At 36.0% G+C, this 27,067-nt stretch overlaps 3 protein-coding genes across 7 annotated transcripts; 2 read left to right on the top strand and 1 right to left on the bottom strand.

The window, feature by feature from the left end:
* Positions 1 to 320: 320 nt before the first annotated feature.
* LOC131778725 (heterogeneous nuclear ribonucleoprotein A1) lies at positions 321 to 8,092 on the top strand. Of its 2 annotated transcripts, XR_009339740.2 has the most exons (4): positions 321 to 1,254; positions 6,533 to 6,624; positions 7,029 to 7,078; positions 7,890 to 8,092. XR_009339740.2 is itself a non-coding variant. In XM_059095165.2 (2 exons), exon 1 carries the CDS (start codon positions 374 to 376, stop codon positions 1,241 to 1,243), a length of 870 nt encoding a protein of 289 aa, XP_058951148.1. In that variant the 5' UTR covers positions 321 to 373; the 3' UTR covers positions 1,244 to 1,254; positions 1,697 to 2,219. The 2 variants fall into 2 exon arrangements, 1 of the variants encoding a protein (XP_058951148.1); XM_059095165.2 differs by lacking the exons at positions 6,533 to 6,624; positions 7,029 to 7,078; positions 7,890 to 8,092 and adding an exon at positions 1,697 to 2,219.
* Positions 8,093 to 10,845: 2,753 nt separating this feature from the next.
* On the top strand, positions 10,846 to 14,658 carry LOC131778724 (heterogeneous nuclear ribonucleoprotein A1). Of its 4 annotated transcripts, none has more exons than XM_059095162.2 (3): positions 10,846 to 10,985; positions 11,420 to 11,592; positions 13,205 to 14,658. In XM_059095162.2, the coding sequence occupies exons 2-3, from the start codon at positions 11,548 to 11,550 to the stop codon at positions 14,159 to 14,161; spliced, it is 1,002 nt and encodes a 333-aa protein (XP_058951145.2). In that variant the 5' UTR covers positions 10,846 to 10,985; positions 11,420 to 11,547; the 3' UTR covers positions 14,162 to 14,658. The 4 variants fall into 4 exon arrangements, with proteins under 4 accessions (XP_058951145.2, XP_058951146.2, XP_066021769.1 ...); XM_066165672.1 differs by having other exon boundaries at positions 10,909 to 10,985; positions 11,343 to 11,592; XM_066165673.1 differs by having other exon boundaries at positions 10,911 to 10,985; positions 11,343 to 11,653.
* A 1,491-nt stretch (positions 14,659 to 16,149) lies between these two features.
* On the bottom strand, positions 16,150 to 26,538 carry LOC131778723 (zinc finger CCCH-type with G patch domain-containing protein-like). The gene is made up of 17 exons (XM_059095161.2): positions 26,384 to 26,538; positions 26,053 to 26,155; positions 25,374 to 25,501; positions 24,722 to 24,799; positions 24,021 to 24,104; positions 23,542 to 23,636; positions 23,088 to 23,150; positions 22,726 to 22,794; positions 22,127 to 22,218; positions 21,472 to 21,626; positions 21,081 to 21,124; positions 20,637 to 20,701; positions 19,905 to 20,017; positions 19,199 to 19,253; positions 18,730 to 18,845; positions 17,181 to 17,263; positions 16,150 to 16,911 (listed from the first exon to the last, which is right to left on the bottom strand). Exons 1-17 carry the CDS (start codon positions 26,510 to 26,512, stop codon positions 16,773 to 16,775), a joined length of 1,611 nt encoding a protein of 536 aa, XP_058951144.2. The 5' UTR covers positions 26,513 to 26,538; the 3' UTR covers positions 16,150 to 16,772.
* Between the last annotated feature and the right edge of the window lie 529 nt (positions 26,539 to 27,067).

Here is a 27,067-nt window from a genome sequence, read left to right on the forward strand (position 1 = left end):
GCTTCCATCACGAAGACGACACCAGGCGCGCTCGGAATTCGTAATCGGAAATCGACCCGAGATGGCTTCTTTAAGATGGATTTCGAAGTAGTTCCTCAGGAGAAAGTAGGGAACAAACTACTGAGTCGTTCATTGTGCAAGCGCATTCGCGAGAGCTCTGGGAACTAATAAAGGGGGTAAGTTTTTAAAGTAACTGTGGTACTGCGTCGTTGAGCGTCTGTGTTCGCCCTTTGTCAGCGAAGCTCTGGGAACCAGCCTCGTTTCCAGGGGTTTCTCTTGGATGGCGCTGACGCGTGCGCATTACTAGCTCAAATGTTCGTTTGTAGAAAGCGTGACTTCGAAGCGGAAAGAACTACTGTAGAAGACTTAAAAAATGGCGAGTCCAAAGGACAACGACGAAAGACTGAAAAAACTCTTTGTCGGTGGGTTAAAGAGAGATACCGAAGATGACACTTTAAAGTCATTCTTTGAACAGTACGGGGCTATGACAGACTGTGTTGTGATCCGAAGCCAGAGTAAAGAGTCCAGAGGATTTGGTTATGTTACCTTCGAAGACGAGGAGAGTGTCCTTAAAGTGTTAGAAGACAAGAAAGAAAAAGGCCCTCACTCCATTGACGGAAAAGAAGTCGAAGTGAAACGAGCCATTCCTAGAGATGATCAAAGCTCGACGGCTCATCTCAAAACGAAGAAAATTTTCATCGGTGGCCTACCAGACGAGGCAGACGCCGAAAGCATAAAGCAATCTTTGGCTGATCGAGTTCGCGGCATTACACCAACCAACGTGGACTTAATCATGAAAAAAGAGGACGAGACCAAACATCGGGGTTTCTGTTTTGTTGAATTTGAGGACGAGGACATTGTCGATGAACTGTGCTGCATAAAACAGGTCTCTATCAATGGAAAAAGCGTGGAAATCAAGAAAGCTGAGCCTAAGGACAAATCAGGTTCTCAAGGACAAAGAGGACGCGGTGGTCGCGGAGGTGGTCGTGGAAGTTTTGGTGGCCGTGGTCGCGGCGGTGGCGGCGGAATGGGAGGCAATTATCATGGAGCTGGTGGGTATGGTGCATACCCAGGAGGTGGTTATGACGGCTTTGGTGACGGCGGCGGCTATGGTGATGCTAGTTATGGTGGATATGGCAGTTATGGAGGTGATTACTACGGTAACATGGGTGCCTATCCACAAGCACCTTCTAATTATGGCCCTCAGGGAGGTTACAGAAATAACAGATACAAGCCATACTAAAAATAAAGCAGGTGAGACTGTAGCTTTTGTTTGTGTTGGTCCCCTAAATTTCACTTAAGATGTTTCTTCCAAATCAGGTTAGAGAAGTCAGGTTTAATGAACAATCCATCAAAATTTATTTATTGTCAACTAGTATGACTTCTGGATGTTTTTCTTAAAAATTATTATCATTGTTATGATAGTAACTGTTCATGAAGTTAGATTTGGGCATACCCTAGTGTTACTCACACAAGCCTTTCACTCATTATGGGACTTTATTATGGGACTAGAGGTGTAGTTTTCCTCCTCAATGTTTGTGGCAGTTTCTTAAATTGAAGCTTTTACTCTAGCAAAAGCAAAATGTTTTGAAATCAGGTTCACACCATTTGATGATTTCAACAGAGGGTGAGGTCATCACCATCATATTTGTTTTTTGTCCTTAGAAGACTAAGTTTGATCTGTTTTGATACTTAGGTTTGTCTTAAGTCAACATAACCAGGCATAATTTACACTAAGGCACCCAGGACCTAGGCTACCCAAGAATCAGAGTGTTGCAGTTACAGTTGATCAAGCATATAGATGCAGTCTAAGCTACTTCAGAATTACAGGCATCTTTCATTTGTATTCACAGAGTAGACTATGTTGCATGATTTTAACAAGAAACACTTTTATTGCTATTCTTTCTAAATGATAACAACATCATGCTATTTTTAGAGGTGGATCTTCATCTAAGTTCCTTTAAAGTACAGGTGTAAGTTTAAGCTTCAACTTACTCAAACATCCCTTGATTTAATCTTTGTCCGTAAAATGGAGAAGTTTAAACTTGACAGCACTCTTGCTTTAAAAAAGGACAAGAGCAATTTTAGTTTTTTTCTTCTATTGGGAAGTGTTATATGGGATATGTAGTTGTTTTCTGATTTGTATTATGATGTGTACACAAGCATGGCCTTTATTAAAGCTTTGTTGGTTAAGAATAAAGGATTTGTTCATATTTTAAGAGTTGCTTATTCTTGTTCCAAACTAAGAAGTCTTTGAGGTATCCCTGGAGATGTGAATAATAAGTAAACCTCAGAGAAGTGTGCAATTGCAAGCAGATTTTGATATTAATAGTACCCTGTTATTATTTAATGTACTGTAGAACTATGTAAATTGGCTTATTTTTTAAACAAGAAAATAACTGCCTACTTATTATCTATTCTTTAATTACTCTTTTATTCTTTATTCTTTACTCAGCCTTTTTTTAACTCGTAAATTGCGCGCATGCACAAGATTAAGTTGTAGATATGATGTGGAGAATGGTACTCGCTTGCTCAATAATTATTGGTCGATTCCTGTAAACTTTTTTTTTGATTTTAGACTTTTGAGTGCATTTGATAGTTTTTGGTGAGTAATAAACAAACGAAATGGTGACCTTTGTAGCTGAGAATAGTGGTGGGGTGAAAAAGAAGCCAATGATAGTCTTAAAAGAGTTTATTTTTTTCGTTTTAGTTTCAACAAGCGGCGCCAGCGACTGGCAGGCGTGCGAGGATTCACACTGGAATAAAAGAAAAACCCTCATTTTTCGTAAAATTGTAATTTACAATCCTTGAACTTGAAAAAAATCCAAAGATTCATTAAAAATATCACTTACTCCGAAGCGCTCGGAGTTTACAGGTGTTCTAAAGGTTTTTTGTTATGGCATGAGATTGGGGACAAAATCGATCATTACATTTCGTATCATGTGTTTTCTGTGAGAAGCAACAAAAGGTGCCAGCAACTGATGAAATTACAGGTTAACACAAAAATCAAATAAAACCTAAACAAATAATTTTGGCTGCCAATCTTCAGTGAATTTTTAAAGAACAATTTTCTTTTAAGTTTCAAGACAATTTGAAGATTCAAAATAAATATTGCTTACTAAAATGTGAAAGTTATTCACTACAAAATTGATAAATAGGTCTGGAATGAAATTATATCTTGTTCTTGATTATACGTTGCTTAGCACGTGACCAAAATCTACCCAGGCAGAAATCCAAAATGATGGTGGCAGTCTGGGCTTAGTTATATCACTGAAAACTCGTTCCTGTTTGTCTCATTTGATAAAGAGGGAGTCATTAATGTTTTCAGTAAGAAAGTGTTGCCTTGATTTTCCAATATTTACAATGATACACAGTAAATTTCACTTTCCACCCACATTTACTTCCAACCTTTTCTTTTGAACCAGAAACAAAAATGATATATGTTTAAAACACATCATCCACCCTTGTCAAATGTAACAGCATGATCATTTCAATTGTAATGCCTTCTTATTCCAACATTACTTTGTTACTTTGCTACATTAGCAAACACTGAACTACTGCTCATACTCTAAATATGACAATCAACCACAAAATTCCCTAAACCAGATAACATTAAACATGATTAAAAAAATCATGTAAGGCATCTGTCAATTCACGAGTTTACTCACAGAGCACTTTGATTCTTTCACCTGATTGGCTTGACATGTTCATTTTTTCTACTCTTTTTCACATAGGCTCTCAATTTAAAAATATTTGAATATTTCTGAGTTATTACCAGTCATTCAAAAAATTGACAAGACACGTGGGGAAACTCCTAAGGCTCATTTACTGGGTAACACTTGGGTAATTTTTTTTTGGAAAAAACCTTGTGAGATTAGGATGTTTGATGATGAAGATCTCTTACTGGGCAATTCCAATTTTAGTAGTTGACTTGATCTTGTAGTATTCTCTCATAACTATGTAATTTCAATCCCCATCATCCAAAAATATTGATAAAAGATCAACATTTACTACACTAAGCCTGAGAAAATTGTCTTCAAATGTGCTGTGAATGGGTTCAATTTGAAAAGAACTCGATAACCTGGCTGTACCCAGAAAACCACATGATGTGTCCAACAAATAGCTACTGCTCTGATTGTTGCAAAAATGTTTATTTGTCTGAATCAAAAATGCCTTTTTAGAAGCTCCAAGTTGTTTAAACAGAGAGAGTGAGATTAAGTTTCTTCACAGGGAAGCAGCCAGACTTAAACCCTTTTCCACCCTCCTAAGCTAAATAGCAACATCGGTTGTTAAATTTTCAGTACATTGGATAACCTTTTTCATCTACTCTTTGGAATTCTAAAATGTAGTCAGTGTCATTAACTGGTATTTATACCTGCTTGTATTTGAAAAAAATATGCTTGCTATTTTGCAAAGATTGACACGTAGTTTCATGCCTTGCCACATCTCAGCTAGTGGGTGGTTGAAAGTCCAAAGCAGCAGGTGTAGAGGGGATTGAAAAAACCTGATAGCTAGGTTTGCTTGGAGGAGTGCATCTCAGCATGGCTGATTGAAATGCTGGGGGCTTAACATCAAGGCTAGCACTAGCATGCAACCCAGCCACTGGCCTATCCAAGGGTGGGTTGCAAATGGCTCTGTGTCTAAAGCTCAGGGGTGGGAAGGGTAGGTTTTTAACATCAACCAGGGGGGAGGTGGTTTTTCCATAAAAGTGGACTTCTTGATAGCGTTATTTTCAGCCTGTTGTTGTCTTGAACTGTGTCCCATGATTCACAGTTAAACTCGTGCATTAGGACAGCTCCATGAGTGGACTAGATCACTATGGCTAGGTAGGCAGTGGGCTGGGGGGAATTCTCAATTTTTGGGTGAGAGCTTGAAAATTGACTTTTGAGTTTGCTGTCTTCTTGGGTATGTTTTGGAAGACTCACTTAGATTTATATATGCTCTTAAATAGCAACAATAATAGTGAGATGGTTTTTGTTAGAGTATATTATTTTTATTTAATTTAAAGTTCAGATGTTCATATTATTGGTATGTTAGATACCTAAAAAACATTCATCTACTAATTGTAAAACTTGCAAAACTTATTGGGATATATTTTGAACTCACTATTAGCACCCTTGAATCATATCCTTATGGACATCTTTAAACCTGTGACTTTGGTTGATGTTGACAGTTGATCATTTTTATTTACCTGTTCCTATCAAGAGGTCAGATCTGGCTTTAGTATGTGAACATTTGAGCAGAGTGGCATATGAGTGACCATGCAACCTATCATAATGAAATGATTATGAAATTTTCTGTACAGTTTTAATACTTCAAAGTATTCCTCAGCCATTTGTATAAATATTTGCAGTCATTGAAGTTATGGTTGGCATTCATTAATTTATGAGCTAAGATGCTTTTGTTTTTTCAAGCTGTACAATTTCAGATTTCTGTTTTGCCATGAAAATTATTGCTTACATTTTTTGCCCAAACTAAGATTTCAAGATTAATGTTTCCTATTAGCGCTGATACAAATGCTGATGAAGAACAAAGTTATTATTAAAAGACAGATGTGAGCCACAACTGATAAGAGGTATTACCACAGAACATTTTACATGGGAATCATCTTAGGTCATTTTGAGTGGTAAAGATGCCATGGCCACTTCCTCCTTTGTGTAACTTCCAGTCATTATTGAAAGTAATAGTTAGACACTTTCCCTTCAACATATATCTGCAGATGCTGGTATGTGTTTTATGGTGAATCACACAACAAAACCAAAACCTGATCTAGTTTTTACTTAAGATAATAGAGCTTTGGCAGATGAGCAATTGTGGATTGTTATGAAGATAATAAACAGTTTGCTTTATAAGGGCATGTTTAATTTATTTAAATGTATACATCTCCAATTTGCCTATGTGTTTTGAAATAGACAACTATGAAGAAATTGCCAATATATATGGAAGTGCATAATTTGTTTTTTTTGTATTTTTATAACCATATGCACACTTTGGACTGAGATTTACTTGATCAATCACCTCTTGAATTTCTGGAGAACTTTCCACAGGGATCTATTCTTCATTATATTTGAGAATGAAAAAGTCAATTCAAAAAGTCATATTGAAATAACTATATTCCAGATTTGGAAAAAATAACTGGTGCTGTTTTGTAATGTGAACAAAATTACTGAGTCCAGAATACTGGAAATGTAGCATTTCTTTGACAAAAGATAACTGGTTAACTAGAAGAACATATTATTGTCCATATGATCTTGTTGGTTGGGCAAACTACCCTTAATTCTAGAAAAAAACAAAAAGAAAAACTTAATTTTTTGTTAGTGTTAACCAGTGATGGTGAAAGTGCCAGTGGTCTTTTTAAAACAAGTCTATTTAATCATAATCTAACTCCAAGTTGATATTTGTCATTTTTTGGAAGTATGGTTAACAACTGTTGGTGAATTTCAAATTCAATTTCAGTCACGGTAGAATAAAAGGAACATGATATAATACCAGTATTAATATTAGGTTATCTTTTTGGGTTCTTATGCAACAGGCAAACTCTTCGTTGGTTGAGTGCCTAATTGGAAACTGGAGTTCATGATGTCATATCCTGAAGGAACACCAACTAGGGAATGAACATCACTGGTAAGATGATATCAGGTTTTTGTTGAACAATTTTCATTTGATTACTCTACCTCTTTATAATGGAGGTTAACTACTGTTACATAGCAAGTCATGGCACAAACTTGGTTGATCAAAATCCAGCAACATGTTCATAGTCAAGTTTTTTTAGATAATATGAAATTATTCATTGAGTGGTACAGCCACAACTAGTTTGAAAAATTGTAAATCAAGGAAAACATTTGATTTTAACATAACCAATGACACATTAAACTTTACTATGTTCCTTGGCATGGGTTTACAGGTCCTGGTTGGGTTTTACACAGGTGAAATTATTTAAATTAGAAAATTTGTAATTTCTTTGTAAAAGTATACAGTAAATTGTTTTTGATCAACAGCAGAAATCTGAACCCATTTGTTATTTGCAGATTTAAACATTTCACTTTGATGCTCATGAAAGGATTTCTACTGGATGGAGGTATTAATTTTTCTATATTGACCAATATTGTACAATGATTGAAATTATTTTCCTCTTGAACAAAGAGTACAACAAGCCAGCCATGTAAAAAATAGGAAATACTATACATCCAATACTCAGAGTGGAAGACCGTTTGAAGTATGAATTTTTCCTATGTTGCCACCTTCTACATAGGTTAACTTGTTGCCTCCTAGATTTGATTTTTTTGCCACTATTGCCATAATGTGGGTGACTTTTTACTTTTATCATATGTGCTATCAAAACTTAAGGGTTTTTTTGGTTATCACTCTGATCTTTGTTGGAACTTGCCAATTTAAAAATCGTTTCAAGCGACTCCAGTTTCAATAGCTGGGTCTAGGTTTGGATATATATGTTTTGAAGTTATGCACTGATCAATTCCAAGTTTCGTATCTCCCCCCCCCCCCCCTAGCAACCCATGGGAATTTGACCATCATCCCGGGGGTAGGGAATTTGAACCTTACCTGGCTGGGGTGGGGAATTTGGACTTGAAGCGTTAAGTGTTTCCTGAAGAATACAAGAGTTATTTTAAGAATACAGAGGTGTTTAAGGTAAATAATTCACTTTTGCCAGCAAATGGCTCAGAAGAGAAGGTCTACAAAGTTTAAGTTTTAAAGCTTTGGCAAAGTACAGAAAGACATGATAACTAATTTAGTCTTTCGCAAAAATATTGGGTGGGGCATTCGAACACAATTTTTCCTCAGGTCTACTTGATGTGTTAAATAGTTGAAACTTTTTATTTATGTGATGTTCTTAATTTATTGACGGTGCACTATCTTCCCTTTACCTGTAGAAATCTTTGGCACAGACTTGACACAAATAACCAGTGAGATGAGTCTGCAGTGAAGTCTCCAATGAAAATTAGCCGCAGAACCTTGCCACGGTTTTTAAATTAACATTCTGTGTTCTGAAGGACACCATAGGTATGCGGTTATTAACTGCTCGTTCACTGCTAACGGTGTCAAATAAATTGACATTTTTCGAGCCAAAGGTTTTGCTCTTTCAATTTTTTGTCTCATACCAATACGCTTGTCCCTCTTTTCCCACTTGGCTGAGGGGAAACAGAAAGGACTGCTACGCAAGCGAAAAGAGATGGAAGATTGATATGGAAGATAGTTCTTTGAAAACGATTTTGATAATTGTATTCTGAATGAATAGAATCTTTCTTTTCCAAGAAATACTGCTCTATATGTGTTTCCTTCATCTCCTGATTTCGTTGTTAGGATGTAGAAACACCTGACCCTGAGCCTCGATAGGGCCCACATTTACGAGAAAAAGATGAATTAACATCCATATTTTATTGCAACTTTCGTTCGCAAACTTATCTCCTGTTCGCTGAAAAAAATAGGACTCTCTGAAGTTATAGATAGCTTTCCCGCTCATGTAGAAGATCACCTAGGCCGTTTGAAATCTCAACTGTATTAGTGAGTCTCTTGAAAAGTGTTTCCTGTAGTCTGCAAACCGGATGTGGAGTCAAACTTCCTCATGGATCGGCGAAAAGGTTCCTACCAGTTTCTATGCTGGGGTTGGGGGTGCCTCTTAATCACATTCTGGTGTGTGTGGTAGGTGTGGTGTGGCCTATTCACATATGCTAAACACGTTTAGTAAGACAATTTTTTATTGAATAAAAATCAGCGAAGGAACACATGCAGTCTAAATTTAACTTAGGGTTTAAATGATCACTCTGATTTTCATTATGATACAAAAATTAGTCCAGGCAACTGCTATCAAGAAAAACAATTTCAAATAATGTTTTAAAAGCAGCTCTAAAACGTGTTTTATAGTTTGGGTGTGAATGGGGTCACCGCTCTTTTTTAGGCTCAGCACCAATATTTGTGACAGGGCCGATGCCGATATTTGATACAAGCGCTTTGTTTTACCCTAGTGACTAATCGCTGACAAGGAGCTTGAGCTCGAGATTATGTAATCACTGGTCAAAGTAGCGTGGGGGGAGGGGTGCTGCAAGAGTGAAATGATCGACCACGGTGAGTTTCGACTAAATTACGACTTAAATCCATTTTTTTATTTTTTTTAAAAATAACCTCTGTTAGCGTACAGAGAGTGGTATGTTACTCATACCAATCAGATAGTTTGGGGTATGTATCTCGCATCAGTCAGATCGCCGCATTAAGGTATGTATCTCGCACCAATCAGAGCGTCGTTTTTGCTCTTTGATTTGAGAGGTGTTCAAATTTCAACGAAGTAATGGGGGATTCGGAGAGAGCAGTTCGTAAAATGGAATCAGAATGAGAAATGTTGGCTTTCCTGTGTTTTTAACGCGTATTTTACCGCACTTTATGAGAAATGCGATACTACTAGACAGATCAAAGATATGGTGTTACCTTTAGTAACTGTGTTACCCGTGCTGTGAAAATGGTGGATAGTTGTTCGAGAGAAAATGGATAAAGGGGTAAGTTTCTAAAGAAACTGTGGTGCTGCGTCGGTGGGAGAGTATAGCAGGTAATTTAGTGTTAACAACTGAGTTAAAAACTTAAATTAGCCACCGTTTAGGGTGGCTAATTTACGTTTTCAACTCAGTTGTTAACACTAAGTTACCTGCGAGAGAAAATGGAGTCCTGTGCACTGTAGCACGATCATGGTTATTGTTCCTTCACGACGAGAGTGAGTGGAAACATTTTGAATTAAGTATTGCTTGAGGTGTTGATGAATTGCACCAAACATTTTGATTTGAGCAGTTCTTTAACGGCAAGCTGTGCAAGATTCATGATTTGTTGGGTGTGCCGATTATATTTTTCTGGATTTGTTTTCTCGATGCTATCTCTAGATGAATATTTAATTAAAATTAACTATGGACGATTTTGTGTATGTTTTCGATGCCTAGTGAAAGTGATCTTGTGGGGTCGTTTGTGTTTGGCCAGGGACGAATTCAGATACCACCGTTGGCATGTTTAGTTGATTTCGTTATCTGAAATGAATGATTTACAGAGCTTAGTTAATATGATGTGATCTACTAACGTCGAAAATATGTCAAGTCGAAGGAACAATTTTGGTCTCGGTCCGCATTTTTTCCACAAAATAAACACATGCCGCTTAAAAAGATGAGTATACGGCCCACGTGCAAAGCTGTCACTATTGTTTCTCGAACGTTGCGCGTGTTAAATATTCAACAGTGACATCTCATTTACATCTACAGCTTCATCCACTTTTACTACGTTGGTAAAATCTGTACAGACAACACACCAAACAACTCGCACGCAAAGTGAGAAGACTATATGAAGACTTGAAATTATCTCAAGATCAGTTTTAATCAAGAAATGGGCCAGGAATATTTCACAATAGTGTAAATAATAGTGCAAGCTGATCGCGGAAAAGCGATGCGTGACGCTCAGTAAGTTGTAAGATGACATGTTATCACATACCACACGAAAAAACTCTTTAGATTCTCAATCTGCATTTTGTTCCCACTCTGCAGTCTGCAGTCTACATTTTGTATCTAGTCTACATTTTGTACCTAGTTTACATTTTGTATCCGGTCTGCAGTCTTCAGTCTGCATTTTGTACTAACAGGTATCCGTGGCACCAATACAGTTTATTTTTTGTTACAGTTATTCGCGCAACACACACAATCTACCACAACCGAGACGTAGTCGAGTGTTTCCACACTTCTTTAGTACTCTTGCCGCTTCCTGCGTGCTTTACAACAGAACAGAGCACAGTCAAGGCTTCTCTATGTAATGGGTGGGTATGCTTGCAGCTTTCCCGCGCATTTGTCTTTAACACCGTGGGCTCAGGGATGGATAGACCTCGTGACCTGTGACGCATTACACATTCCATCCAGTGCTTGTCGATTTGCATCTAAAGACTGAGTGTAGATAGAAGGTGTGCGTGAAAGGCTGTACGTTAAAAGCTGTAAATTCTACATTTGAAGGTAAGGTATACGGAAGGTTTCCATTTTTAACCATATCCCTCAAGTTTTTAAAATCTTTTTGGTGGAGGATTTTTGCGTTTTCCTGGCTTATCAAGAGTTTGATGGGTTAGCTATTCTCATTCAAATTAAGCCATCCACCGATTACTTTTGCTGTCGTTGAAATTTACTCACGCTTTGATTTACCTTCTATTCATTCTTAGCTGAGGTTTGTGATCTTACTTGACAGTTTTTTTTTCATGAAACGATTTGTCTGTTTGAGTTCCCTATCAAAGGTTTTTGAGTGAACTTTCATTACCACGTGCTCCTATCTGTCGCTCCTAAACACCGCTCGCTTCGGGAAATCAATCTTTTTTGCAGCAAATGAAGTTTCGAAACGATACAAGTAGTATGATTATACAAACAATCCCGTACTGAACTGACAGTTGTGTTGGCAGAAAACTCGATTATTGCGACTTCTGCCTGCCGTCCCTCTTCGAGAGGACATGAGAGCTGCACGGGTGACTGTCATGGCGGCGTCGAATCTTGGCGGCCACGCGGCGTCTCCAGATGACAAAGGAATTGGATGACGCATGGAATCTGGAGTGGTCAAGCACGGACCGAATGTGTGGTAACTACTAAGTAAAAGCGCTTCGGAATGTCAATAAAACGCTGGAGTCTTCAAAAAACATGTATGTTTGATGGTGTGCTAGTATGATGAGATTGGAATAGGGCAAGAAGAATTATTCCCACGAAGTTTCAGATCTTGTGAAGGGTTTTTGCTTTCCGTCGTTTCAGCCATTTCCGTGGTAGTTCAATTTCAAGAAAGGTTTCCCTCCTGATGCTTTCTGACCGCTTAAAGTAGACGCAGAAAATCGGAAAGAACCGTTTCCAACGATAGAGGACGAAGTCTTGAATTCCTGAAGTTTCATAGCCTTTTCCTTTCTTGTTCCAGTTTCAACTTGGTCAACTTTCCATTGTTTCAGTAATAGAGAAGCTTTCCTTCCAAGAACGAAGTTCTACAAATGTTGTTTTTTGGTCGTGTGCAGTGTAAAATCAGAGCTTTTTTCGTTGTCTCTCCCTGAATTACCTTCAATTTGTTACACATTTTGGTTATTCTTTCCCTGCTGTGTACCCAAACGATTCGAGTTTGTGCTGGTTCACAATTGTTAATGTATTGATAATGAGATATGCTGCTGGCAAGGATTGGAGGAGAAGTTCAGAGTAATGAGTTGGGTTTTAACTGATTTCATGCTTTCCTGGAATTTGTTTAAAATTTTCTGTGGCTGAAATGAAATTATATGGAAGGTTTAGTTATGTGTTCATATAAGTACCCAGATGACTCAAAAGTTTATTTGAAGAATTACATTTTTATGAGGAAGAATAGACCCCGAACAGATTTATTTCATGGTCACTAGTAACTGATATCTTTTGGTGACTTCCACACTTAACACAAGTTAAAATTAACAAATGGAGTTTTGATTTAACTTGGGTGAAACTTGTCTTTATGATTTCCCAAATCTCTTTATTTCAGTGAAAAGGGAATCTAGTTTTAGATGCTACCTCCATTTCTGTGTTTTATCTCTTTGTTCTCTGTTTTAGTCAATTAAGCCCTAGAGGCTTTGTAAATTGTTACTTGGAGGGCTAAAGATTTGTAAAAGGATACTTTTTATAATGTGTCTGAGTTTGAGAAGGTGATTATGAGCACAGAAGCACTGTTGGTTGCACAGACATGGTTTGGCGTAGCACCAATTAATTAAAATGGGGTTTTGAGAGAAAATTGCCATCAGTTTTTTCTAGTCTGTAAGATATCTAAACAAATATTTTATCATGGAAATGAACTATTCAAACTGAAATAGAATTTTATTGCTTTTGAATAAAGAATTTTTCAAGTTTCTTGTCTGTATCTCTCTGACTTTTTTTCCACATATTTTGCTTTTCTATTTCATTTTTCAATTTGCCCTTTTTCAGTTTTTTTGTAACATTTCACTTTTGTTGCAGGTGAACATGGCTAGTTTTTTTAATTTCATATTTATCACTGAATTGGACTCTCGCAGTCTATTTTTAATTTAGTTAAAATTGAAAGAATAGTTGCCATTGATGTTGTTTGAAGGGAAAAGATTTGTTACTTTCAGCGGTTTGGAAAATTCTTTAACCTTTATTTTTTTTCATTAACTTAATTGCTCAGGAGAGTATTTAAAGTTTTATTTTAAACTAATGGAACTTTGTGTGCTTCCTTTTAGGCTTGTTCAATCATGGCTACTGAAGGCTGGGAAAATAATCCAGATTTGAAAAAGCTTTACATTGGAAAGCTTAAGCTTGAGTCAACTGAGGAAAGTCTAAAAAATCACTTTGGAAAATATGGAACTGTCACTGAAGTCAAGATAGGCTTAGATAAAGATCATAACCCAAGGGGGTTTGCCTTTGTGTCAATGTCTGATCAAGCAGCAGTGGATCAAATCTTAGAAGATAAACCACAAGTTGTTGATGGCCAGACTGTTTACCCAAGAAGGGCAATTCCAAGAGATGATCCAAACCCACTGGCTCAGTTGAAAACAAAGAAGCTCTTCATAGGAGGGCTTAATGAAGAGGCCTCTGAAGAAGATATCAAGAATGTGCTGGCCATATTTACACCCCATCAACCAGAGAAAATTAAACTGATGTTTGACAGAAACACCAACAAATTCAAGGGCTATGCATTTGCTTGGTTCCAAAATGAACACATAGTGGACAAGCTATTTATCATCAGGAACTGCACAATCAAAGACAAGAAAGTTGAGCTCAAGAAGGCAGAGGAAAACAGTGGACAGGGGGGAGGTGGTCAAGGTGGAGGTGGTGGATTCCGTGGTCGTGGTGGAGGTGGATTCAGAGGAAGAGGGCGGGGAGGTGGAGGAGGAGGAGGTGGTGGTGGTGGTGCAGGTTATAATGGTGCCTACTCACAACCTACCTATGGTTCAGGTTATGAAGGTTATGAAAATTACGGCAGTGGTGATTACTCTTATGGCAGTAGTTATGGCTATGATGGTGGTTATGGTAGTTATGGTGGTGCCTATGGCAGTGGTTATGGTGGAGGTTATCACAACATGGGGGAGTACAGTTCTGAAGCGTCTTCATATGGTCCAAACAGGCGTGGTGGACAAGTGCGTGGACGTGGAGGAGGGGGTGGTGGTGCTGGTGGTGGTGGGTATCGGCCTTACTAAGCCAGAAAGAACTGAACACAAATGGAAATATTTTGTGTTATTGAACACTGTGTATTGTACTGTTTATTGATTGAAAATCTTTTGCACTTCTGGAATTGGACACTTGCAAAAGAATTAGTATCATTTTTAGTAGCTGTACATCAATAATTGTGAAAACATGTACTTTTAAACCTGTATTGTAGGTTGGTTGGTTGTCCATAGCAAAGTAGGATATACAACTCATCAACAGCACTTGTCCAGCTATGTGATCTGAACTGAAAAGTTTGAAATTTTTCCATCCTTGTATGTCTAACCATAGACTGTACAAAGTATTTTTGACTTGTGCAGGTCCAGAAGGATGGCATAATTCCAAAAAACAATATTTCCTGAAGTACTTGTGCATTTAGATTTTAAAGCAATCAGCATTTTTCATTCAAGGGACAAAGCAGACTTCTTTCAGTTGAATATGTACTCATTGAATTTTAAACCTTTGTATTAAAGACTGTATGTTGACATAAGTAATTGTAATCCTGTGTTTGTGGGACAGATTTTTTATTATCTAGATGAAAAGAAAGAAAGGGTTCCCACCCTAGGGTCCCATAGCATTCTAATGATATTCCATTATACTCAATCAGTGATAATTGATTCCCCTCCATTCCCCCTGAAAACAGTGTGATCCCCTCCCAGGTGATAATTAATTTCTGACCCTTATAGCCTGATTCTAGTTTAGATAGCTTTCAGTATGTGAAATCTCTCTTTCCTTCTTGTTTTTTTAAAGACTTGACCACATAAGGTTTCTGAGAATCTTTTAGACAACTTCAAAGAGAAAGTTACAAGCAACCCTCTCCTCTGATTGACTACATCAGCCTGGACACTGCAACTTCCCAGAAAAAATCTTTCATAATTTTCAATTTGCAGAGGTTGACAGTAATGTGAAATCTTTATAGACTTTGTGATTGCAATGAGATGTTATTTAGAACAATTTGTTTTTAGTGGTGTCTAGCATGTGTTATGTAATAAGCTCAGTTATGCATGCATTCTGATTGGTTCTCACTTGTGATCTATTGGAGGAAAGACGTATAGATGACATCATCATTAAAACTTTTTTTAATTCTTTATTATATAAAACAAATAGATTCCAAGTTGCCGTACGTCTGTTCAGTAATAGATTACAGAGGAAGTCAAAATGGTAAGAACATCAGTGACACACTCGGCTGCGCCTTGTGTGCCACTTGTTTGTTCTTACCACATTTCACATTTTCACATCGGTGATCTATTACTGAACAGATGCATGGCAATTTGGAATCTATTTGTTAAAATTACGTTGTCTATGTGGAGAGACTTAATTTTTAATTATTTGAGTACCACTGCAGTGTGATTCATTTCTCTTGTGGAGATAATATAACATACAGAGCTTTTTCTGAGGCCATACCAGGAATTGTTGACTGACCTTTCTGAGCAACAAAAATACAAACATACACCTTGAAAACACTGACTTGAGATTTCATTATTCTATTTGTTTTTTTAAATTCACATAAGGTGGTCAGCAGACCAGATACTTAAAGAAGAGATTTCTTCTTTTTGTCAATTTTTATTTGGAATTTGGTAAAGGTAAAAAATTTGAATTGACTTTCCATATGTATCATTTCACTGGTCTATTCTTAGATGACATCCAGTGTCTTCAAACATAAAGATATCTTTCTGAGTTATAAAATGGAAATAGGAAATGTCTACTGTACCCAAGCTATAGCTGTGAACTTGATTGTTACAAGGAAGACTGGTATTCTGTAATGATTTTGTCTGAAATATTGAAGAAAATATCCAAGTCTACACATGCTGAGGAAGTAGATTGAATTCATTCCAGCTATCTTTAGTTGGTGTAAGATATTGAAAAGCTCATGTTAGTTTGGAATTGAATGTTTCTGACATCCTACATGACATTACTCCATGGTCATAAACCTGGCCTATTTCAATAATACTCATTTCAACACTACAACCAATGCAACAAATAAGCAAGACGTGTAAATTTAATACATTAGTGAAGTCTAATTTTGGTAAAACAAGCTCAGAATCTTCTATCTTCCTACAGAACTCTTCCACCAGTAGATTAAGATGTATGAGCTTGGGCAAGCTTACACCTTGCAAGAGAGGGCCATAAGTTAGAAAACTGTAAAAGGTTATTGTGTCTCCCTCTTTGAATAAAGTTATTCATTCATTTAAAAGAAATTCAAGCTATCACAGCCTGACATAGTTTGAACCTTAAATCAATGTTATAGATGGACAGGGTATGTTTCCTTAACATTAAGATAATTACAACATTTCTTTACCCAGAGTTCTATAAGACCTGTTGGGATCAACTCTCCAAGGCACCTTCAAAATTTTTTGGAACATCTACAGGAATTTTCTCTGTCTTGTGACACTTATGTAGACTTTTACATATGATTGGCACTCTGAAGATCTTGCCTTCTACTCATAAATGTTGCCTGGTATAGAAAAAGAACTGTCCATGTGTCTGCATCCCCAAGGTTCAATCTTAGAACTATCTATTGCAATAAAATAAGACTTGTTGACATGTGGCATATAGTGATTATTTTAGAGGTATACAATTTTTGTTTACAGAATGTGTAGATCATTAGAACACAGTGAGTTTTTTATGGTTCTTGCTATGATGTAGTTTCTGCTGTATATGTTTCTCTCTGTCATGTAGTCGAGATAGATGTGCCTTGATGCCTTCAACTTTCCCTCTAAAGTGCGAGGCTGTTTTGTTATCCCTAAAAAATTATAACAAACAAACCATTGATGAAATTTTGTCCAAAAGTTTTCAGTTACAAGTAATCACATCTGTGAAGATCATTAGAAGTGGTGGGTATCTTTCTCTTTTAGTTGCCAATGTAATGTGTAACTTGTTACAGTGGCAGCTTGGCAAGTCATCCCCTTCCTCTGTTACTAGACAAGCAAAAGTTTTTCTTTTACCACCCATCTCTCATTCTTTGGCACAGAACATCTTCCCATGTACTTTTTAAACTGAAAGGAGACTTACTTTTCATGATGTCTACTCAGAGCCATTTCTTCTTTCTTCAACTGCTTCTTGACAGCTGATATATCCTCATGTATCTTAAATAACTGGGTAACAAGAATATGATTTTAATATACTGTTTTCATTAGGTGAGACAACACTGAATGGAACTATTAAAGAGCTCAAAATTATTAAATCATCCCAAAGAATGACATATGGTGGAAACCACCATCTAATTTGGGGAGTTTAGCAAAGGTGAAGACGATGTTATCTTCAATCACTTTATACTTGTGGAAAAATTATTTCTTTATAAAATTAACAATTGGTTCATTTGTCAGCGTGCGCTCATCGAGATATGAAGCATGTGGGAAGTTTGGAGAGCATGAAAGATGCATAAGAGTTGCTTGAGGCATAGCTGAGAGCAACTCTAGCTTCTTGAATGCTCTCCAAACTTCACAAGTGCTTCATATCTCGATGAACGCACAGCTGATTTATGAACCAATTGTTTTATAACATTTTCAACCCGATGGTTTAAATGTTGTAAAAATTTTTTTCTCAAGGGATTTCTTTGCTGACGTCATGAGTGTGCACAATAGGAATATGAAGCATGCTCACACAATTGAATTTGATTAGACAAATTTATGTGCTATGTTATAATGCAAATTGATTGATAAGAATCCATCTTTAAACATATTCTTAAGATACAGAGTGGCAAATGGCAAATAGCAAATAGCAGCAAAATAAAATAAGACAACTAAACAACAACAACAATGGGAAAAACTTAAATTACAAGCAGTTTTTTTTCTTTTAATATTGTTTCTTGAACGCACAATATTTTGTTATTCTAGTCCTTGATCTTGAAGTTTTTTCTTTTAAGATTTAGTGTTTGACACTATTTATTATTGTAATTATATATTACTTTTAGTATTGTGATTATCTCGTTATTGCTTCCATATGTACTGTACAGTACCATGTATTCTGTCATTTGTGAAGGCATTTATTAAAGTAACAATAGCAACACTTAACCCTTTAACTCACATGAGTGACCGAGACAGAATTTCTCCTTACAATATCCATACAATATCAACCAGACAAGTGATGAGAATAAAGAAAAATATCCTTTTGAGGATAATTAGTTGATCCAATACTAAATTCTCTGAACTAACATTTTAAGAATTGTGTGGTTGATAGTAAGGAGAATTACAAATTTGATCTGGGAGTTAAAGGGTTAAGTACAAACAAATTATATCATTATTACAAATGGTAATAACACTGGGAGACAGGATAGTATTTTAGCTGCAAGGCCAACTGAGATCTGTTGATGAAGAGAAATGACTTTCCGTACTGTCCCCCCCCCCCTCAAATAACATCCAAGAGGATGTTTAGAGTTCATAATATCCAATATATATTTAGAGTTCTTTAACAACCTGTACATGTAGTCTACAACTAACAAATAATATGGTTCACTAAATATATTTAAGACTCTTCAGATGAAGATATTATGTCCTCCAACTCTATCAATAAGCTGTGGTAATATTTTCTGTCTCTTGATTTGTACAACTGTAAACCACACCTGTAAATTCCAATTTATATTTTTATCCTCTCCCTTCTTTTTCTTTCCTGTGTCTTTAACCTCAAATTCACTTGCACTTGTCCCAGGAACAGGAACTCTTATGTCATGAATATTTCCTGAAGGAGGAAGTGACCCATTACCCACTGCATATAATAAATCTTATCATCATATTGAATTGATAAAGATAATAAGATTGCCATGGTTGACAGTGATCTCAAACATTAGGGCAACCTTGAAAATCCCAACATAGTTAGCTATCTTGCATATGTAAATTTACATTTAATTGGCATTCATAAGATTTTCTCAGAAAATTTCCAAATTTAAGAACTAAATTTTGATACAAGTATAGGGATATCTACAGCTTAAAAGCCAGGACTTCTTGCCTAATCTGTGATGCTTTTTTTTGTAATCCTTTAAAAATTACTACCAAACATTTTCTTGAAACAAAAACTGAGAAATTATACATCACCTTTCTTGCCACCAAGTTTTATGTTGATAAAGTCAAATATGTCACTACCAGATGCCTGAAATTATGCATCAAAAATTGTTGAAAGATGTTTTAATTTTACAATGAGATGTACTAATAATGAGGTACTAATTTTGTCAAGTGAAATAATTTTCAACAATTACAAAATAACATCAACCTAACCACGAAATAAATAACTATTATTGTTAATTGGACCCTTTTTGATTTAGAAAAAATTGTAAAATAAAGCAACATGCATCTCCCAGATTACAGGAGAGAAAGAATTGTAAAATAGAGTAACATGCATCTTTCACACAGTCAATAAAATGAAAGCTGAGACCAGCATAGTGAATTTATATTTCAAATAAAGCAATAGGCTTCACAGCAACATTTTTTGCCAAATAGTTAATCCTTGTAATAATGACTAAGCTTGCTCAATGAAGATGGCTGTATTATGGGTGTGCCATGGTGTTCTTAAAATATTTTAAGGGGCTTCATATTTGTCTTGGGCCAATTCACCACAATTGGTATATAATGGACTGATGTATTTTCAGGTATGGTTGGGGAGTTGGCAATTATTGTCATGGTTAACAATATACCTACACAGTATCTATTAGTTGGCACTGTTATAAAAATTACCATTAAGTTGCCAAGAAAACATTCACTTTGAATTCAACAAAATAAATATGTTGTAAATACTGGTACTCACTCTTTCTGGTAACTTAACACTTTTTACTTTAGATAGTTTTTGCCTCTTCTTCCCTCCTACTTTTGGCAGTTTGTTTTTTTCTCTGAGTTCTGCTATCTGATCAAGTGACTTTCCTGAAAGACCCACAAATGTTGTTGCTTTTTGCTTGTTTATCATTAAGCATTTGGTAACATTATTGGTTATAATTATGTTGACTTGTGGATCATTTTCCACACTTTCCTTTGGAACTTTATCAAGCAAGGTTAAAAATATTTCTCAGTCAGTAGTGATGATGATCATGATGACATTAAATGATGCATGATTTCGGTAATGAATGGTAGTAATGGTTAATTTATTGGCTTTAGAAGGGAAATCCTATCTTTAAGTCTTGTACATTCCCAAATGTTGCTGGCACAGAAAAAGAAGGTTAAATTCATTAATAAATAAAGTTACTACTACTACTATTAATAATAATAATTATTAAAGATAATTATAATAATAATCATATTGATCATTATCAAATGAACTGTTGAGCCCAGCACACCCAATTCCAGAGAAAATCATAGTGAAAGCTGAGGTGTGTAGGGCTGGATGCATTGACTTGAAGTGGTCTGGAAAAAGCCATTCAGCCCAAGTGACATTTGAGGAAATTGTAATGATTGTAATCATTGTTAACATCTTAAATTACTCATTTATACCTCAGATATACCTGTATATCAATCAAAACAGAGGTCTTGAATTATGCTGTCTTACCTTGAGGTAATACAACTGCTTCAACTGGCTCTACAATGCCACTTCCATCCTTTCCAAGTCCTTTGCTGCCATAAACAAACAAAAGAAAAATGTGCAAAGTCCTTCTAAAATTTTTCTACTATGTTTCAGACTGTAGTGTTTTGGTCAAAGTAGTGTAAGACCTACTAGGGGGTAAAATGCTTTTTAATTTTAGATATTAACTGCACTTTCTATCAGTTTACTGGCATAAACTTTGACTTGGGGTATTGGGAGAACATTAGGGTTGGTGAGTCACAAGCCAAAGGTAAGTAATTTACCAACTACTTCTTTGTTCTTTCAACATCCTGAGTGGGTTATTAGGCCAGTAAACCCAAGAAAGTCTATCCCTTGAACCTGATACAGGTTTGAGACAAAAGAAAGTATCATTTCAAACAACGATTTAATTGTGCCACAACATCAACATACCCAAACACATAACCCATTTGGGTCATAAGCTTTGAACCAATGCCCTGAAAACAAACAAAAACTTTTCAGTAATCTTTTATATCCTGGATTAAAAAAGCAACACTTGGAGTTTTCCAAAAGGAAAAATTATAGTCTCTTCTGGCTAGTTTTGTTAATGTTAGGATTATAAATTCCATTATCTTTCATCATTTCTGAGGTCATCAGCTACATGTTGGTTATGATGATATAGTATGAAATAAGGCTTGCCACATTTCACTCTAAAACAAATGACTTCTCTTCAAGGCTCTTCTCATTCCAGTAAGCTAGGAATTCATATCTATTTAGTATTTTGGAACCGTGGGCTGAGGTCTTCTACTATAAGTCAGAAATAGTACAGGAAAACCAGCCTTACTTTTGTGTGTTGTTCCCACTCTCCGAGACAAACAGGACCCCCTGATGGTTTGCATGCCAGCTGCACTACAGCAACCTGATCTTCATCAACCTCCTCATTGTCACTAGACAAACTTGAAAGATCACTGTCTGACACATTCTCAGAATCTCTTTGGTCTGTGATGTACAAATTATATACTTAATTATTAGGTATAAGACATACAACACCGGACACAAAGTTCCACAAATTAAACACAACATAGACATAACATAAAAATTCTGCAACACCCTTTATTAAAAAGATTGCTAGTCAGAAAACTCAAAATGCCTTTTGGAATATGCTGGTGTTAGGTCTCTGAAGAATGCAAGGTATGGTAATAATTTTGTAACATGCAAAGAAAACCACACATTACTAAAAATGCAATGAAATTAATATTCAGAGAGTACTTCATGTTGAATAGACTGTGCTATTTGAAATTTTCATGATATTCCAAGAATATTTAAAGATCATATCATAGGATGAGAGAGAATTGTATTAGCATGTAAATATCCTGGCATCTCATCGGCACAAAGGAAATAGCTAATAGTTAAAGTATACTTCAAAGTATAATTCCTTCTGGGTTTTCCAATTTATTTTGTCAGCAGTTTTTCCTTTGATATGGTTGTCTTTCACTCACCTAAAGGAAGAATCTCAGTTATGCCTAGTGTAGCATCTGAGTTGTATGTATCATAGTGAACAACAAATGTATAAGCCTCATGATCTATTGACCTGAAAAATTGTAACAATTATAATAATAATAATAATAATAATAATAATAATAATAATAATAATAATAATAATAATAACAACATAACACTTAGAGAAGTTTATTTAGCAGTCATGGTCATCAGAGAGCACGAGTGGGTATCAATTAATAGTTATTATTTTCTTTCCAGTTAATGACACAAATGACATAATCATCATCATTTATTATTATAATTATTATTATTATCCTCATGTTCCTCACTGTAGTTGGTTTTAGTGCAGTCAAATTTGGCCTGAATCAGTGATAATATGTAGAGCAGTTCTACTCAATCAGATTGAGTGCAAAAATGAACTCCATTTTTAATTTGTGCATTAATGGTTTTAAATATTATTGAAATAGGAAAAGACTATGGAATTCATTAAGTACTATTATTTTCCAAAAATCATTAATTGTAAACATTTTAAGAAGCATAATTATTCAGAATCATTCTTATCATTGTTATTAAGGTTATTTTTATGATTAGAACTTACTGAATGGTGGCCTTGTACCAAACTCCATCATTGTATCTAGCCAAACAACACTGACCACACTGTACTTGGCTATGACAATGCACGTGAAATATAACAAGAGAAAAAACAGTGAGCAGAAGAAGTGACATGTGGGGAGTGTGAAGATAATTTTCCTTCCTTGCTTTTGTCTCATGTTTTTGAAAAGCTCTCACCTGACTAAAAGAGCCCCCTTTGGCAAATACTAGTTTCAAGCTACAGCTGTAAATGTAAGGGTGTCTGCATATGGTCATATGTCTGCACAGGTTTTGAGTGGTTTCACAATGTCTAATTCAACCAGATATAAACTGTTGATAGAAATAAATAATCTGATACAGAATAGCTACCTGAAGTCTGGCTCTTTGAATGACATCAAATCATCAATAGAGACCACATAACCATGGGAATATCTAAAATGAAATAAATCAAAAGAAACAAAGTTAAAGATAAATGGAAATTCAATACCAGTATTAAAATCATATTTATTGATAATGTAAATTAGCCACCATAAAGAGTTTCAAAGCTGATGTTTCAAGCATGAGCCCTTCATCAGAGCAAATGATGATGGCCAATTTATGTTATCAACTCAGTTGATAATACTAAATTAGCCTGCGATACTCTCCCACCCACACAGCACCACAGTTTCTTTAGAAACCTGCCCCCTTTATTCATTTATCAAATAGTACTTTGTTTAAATCAAAACAAATATAACATATTTATGGTTCAATATTGGAAAAAAGATCATGCAAGCTTAGATGTATTCAAAATACACCTTATTATTTCACAGAAAGAAAAACTAACCTGCAAGTGTCATCATCAAATTTGCATTTGCTGTCCAGGAAATAAGGGCAGGGTACCATGGATTTATGGGTGGGGTTCATAAATAACACTCTCACCTGTAAAGATTATAAAGAATGTAAGAGCCAACAGCTGGTGAACTTCACCTATTACTTTCATAGGTTTTTGCCAGTTATACACATGGTATATCAGTCAATAACTTAAGGTGTGAAAGAAAACAACAATGATGCAGGTAAACTCTAAAACCTGCCACCCAATTTACGCTGTTTATTTTATAAGCAACACCTGTGTACTTCTTAAGATCCTTTTTACGATTTAACCATTATAATGTCAAAATTAATAGACATTAATTGAAGGATGTCATGAGATACATGACAGATTCCAGTACCTGTGTCTAGTCACAAGAGCAAGAAAATACCTGATCTGTGTGTATTTTCAGGTGAGGGGTGAACAAAAGTTGAGAATTTGTAATGAGTGCATACCTTAGTTTCTTCTCTACCATCAGGTAATGCAACTGTATCTGCATCAAAAACCATAGCATTGTGTTGCTCCATTACTCCCCAGTCCTTAAAAAATTGGAATCTGTTCAAGAAGTGCTTTCCAAAAATTTGTTTCCCTCAATAAAAAAAATTTATCTATTAATTCTAATTCTACCAGTCAAAAATTTCCAGGCTTGCAAAAAGAGACGTTGGACTCGCACATCAAAAAAGCAATTCATGAGATGTGGGAGACACTGCCTCGTAATGTTTTGGGTGCTGGACTCTGGGGCCCAGTTGTATAAAGGGTGGATATCACTATCCAGTGGATAAGTGATAGCAAAACGTATGGTATTATCAACCAGATAGAGATTTATCCACCAGATAGTGTTATCTGACCTTTGAATGACTGGGGCCAGGTTGAAAGGTTCAGGTTTGAGACCTGATCAAGTCAATGTGTTGCTTCACTAAAACAGTGCCTCTCCACCACCCAAGAGAATAAATGGGTTCAGGCCAACTGTAAGAGAAGCCTGATGAAATGCTGGGAGGGGGGGGGGGAACCTTGCGATGGACTAGCATCTCATCCAGGGGTGGGTATTGATACTCCAAGTTGCTTCATGCTAAGAAAATGGGATAAGCTCTAGCTGGATGGACAACTTGGCCCAAATACAGATTTTACCTTTACTTTTTTTGAAAACAAGTCAAACCTGTGAGTATGATACGCGACATTTCATTCCAGTGATGTCATCTTCAATCTCAACTGAGTCTTCATTTTTTCCAAGTTCCTTTCCACCATTATCATTTTAACATATTCATATAAACCAGATAAGAATTAGCAAAACCAATATATTCTAATTGTGGTCTTTGAAACTGCATAAACAAAAGCATACAAAACTTCCTGTGAAAGAATTTAGTAATAGTCATCTAAAAAACATCAAAATTATACTTTTGATAACTACACCATTTCACTTTAACCCAAGACATTGTTGAGAAGGAAAGCCTGATAATGTGAAAGACCCATTGAATAAATCTTTCTTTAGTAAGAGACTTTATAATGCTCATGAAATTAAAAATATTCAAATGTCAACCTGGTTTCTATCACTTTGCCTAACTTCCTTTCTTAGCTTCTAGTTTTTGCTGGCATCACTCTTTTAAAATAGCACAATGAACTTGAATCCTCATTAAGATTTATGTGAGAAATAATGAACAGTAAACAGACCTTAGTTTTAACTGATAAGTCATTTGAAAGCCTTCAAAGTCTTTAAATACTTAATGTGAAGGGCTGTCTCATTTGCTGTGTTGTGCTAAGGCAACATTCACTCCTAACTAGGAAATGCATCAGCACTTCTCATTACTTACAGTATCATTTTCGGAATCATTTAAACCAGGCCTATCATCAAAAGTTTCAGGAGGATCTGCTCTGAGTTCACTTTCCTTACTGTCAAGCAACTGAAGTAATCTGCTTTTCTTGAGAGATAAAAGACTCTCTATGAAAAAAACAAAACAAAACAAAACCAAAAACAAGTATTGCAGACAATTACAGGAATGTATGAAAATAGCACTCTCCTAACATAGTTTTGATGGATCTGTGCTGTGATACAGTAACTTCATTCATAACTCTAAGATTAATCTGATTATTATGCTAAATAAAATAAAAGTTGTCAAAACAACAACAAGCTTGATGTCTGACTCTTAGCCAAGGGTGTAGCTATGGGGGGGGGGGGTTTCCCCTGGGGTGCCCGTGACTCCCACTTTGTAAGCTTTTTTCTGTCACATTATATAAAACATGGTGTGGAGGTCAGCATAACAATCTAGTAAGTACCTTCCATTTGACACGGCATAACCACCCCTTTGAAAAATCCTGGCCACACCTTTGTTAATGACACCTAATATCTTACTTTTTGTAAATGCTAGCCTTCAATGAAATTGTCTGAATCTAAATAAAGAAGGTCTTGAAGACGATTCTTAGACACAATTCAAGTAAAAAAATACTGATTTATAATTTGTCTACCAAAAAGAGGGAGGCAATATGTCCCACCTTCTGATACTTGAATAAGTTCTACCAGATCGTCCCTCAGCTTGACAAGTTCATCTTGACCTTCTTCCCCTACATTCTGCAAAACATTCTGGATCTGGAGAAACTGATCACACAAATATATGTCAATTTATAAAACCCATTCCGTAATGGATAATATAAGTTTAACTCATATAAACTAGAAAAGAGCAAGAAATATAAGATTAAGTAAAACCAGCCCTAAGATCGACAGAGACTTGCACATTAGTCTGAACTACAGTGAAAAGATGTTTGTTTAGGGGTCGTGCGGCTATCCCTGTAAATAAGCTGCTTCTTTTAGACGGTGAAAACTCACTTGTTCTTTATACTGTTCCAAGCTTTGTTGTAAATGTTCTTCGTCCATCAAACAAGTCTTAAGATATAGGCTAAAAATTATGGCATATTGCTGAATAAACCCGGTAAATTGATGGCGGCAAAATAGCATCAGGCGTTCCTTGCTCCCGTAAAGGGATCTGGGAACTAAGCAGGGGAAAATAGTCCCCAGTCTCCTTTAATTTACACCTTCGTCTGCCCTCTATTTTCTTCATGTCGTCTAAATTTACCAGTGGCAACTGAGCACGAGGTTGTGTTCTTGCCTGCAGTGAAGAATTCGTAAAGTTCAATTGCAACTGCTGATGATCAGTTTCATTCAACACATTTATTAGAGAGGACTTCCCTAAAATCTACTGATATAGGAAATAGATTATTTTTTTAACTAAACAATGTGGCATAAGCTTTAACCGAGAGATATAAAGACTCTTCACAACATGATATTTTCAGACAGAAGGGATATGGAGAAGATTTGTTATCCATATTGTAAAACTGGTTAAAAGCCGCGTATTCATATTAACATGCTGTGTTTCCGTGCGATAGAAATAATTAAATTTGTTAGAATTTAGACCAATTCTAGAAAGAACCCCATGTAATATCAAGAGCTGCCATATTTAAGGCTTGACGTCGCCTTAGGTTTTATCCTGGAAGTAAATAGCCGAATGATTAA

Source organism: Pocillopora verrucosa, chromosome 4, assembly GCF_036669915.1.
Source record: "Pocillopora verrucosa isolate sample1 chromosome 4, ASM3666991v2, whole genome shotgun sequence".
NCBI lineage: Eukaryota > Metazoa > Cnidaria > Anthozoa > Scleractinia > Pocilloporidae > Pocillopora > Pocillopora verrucosa.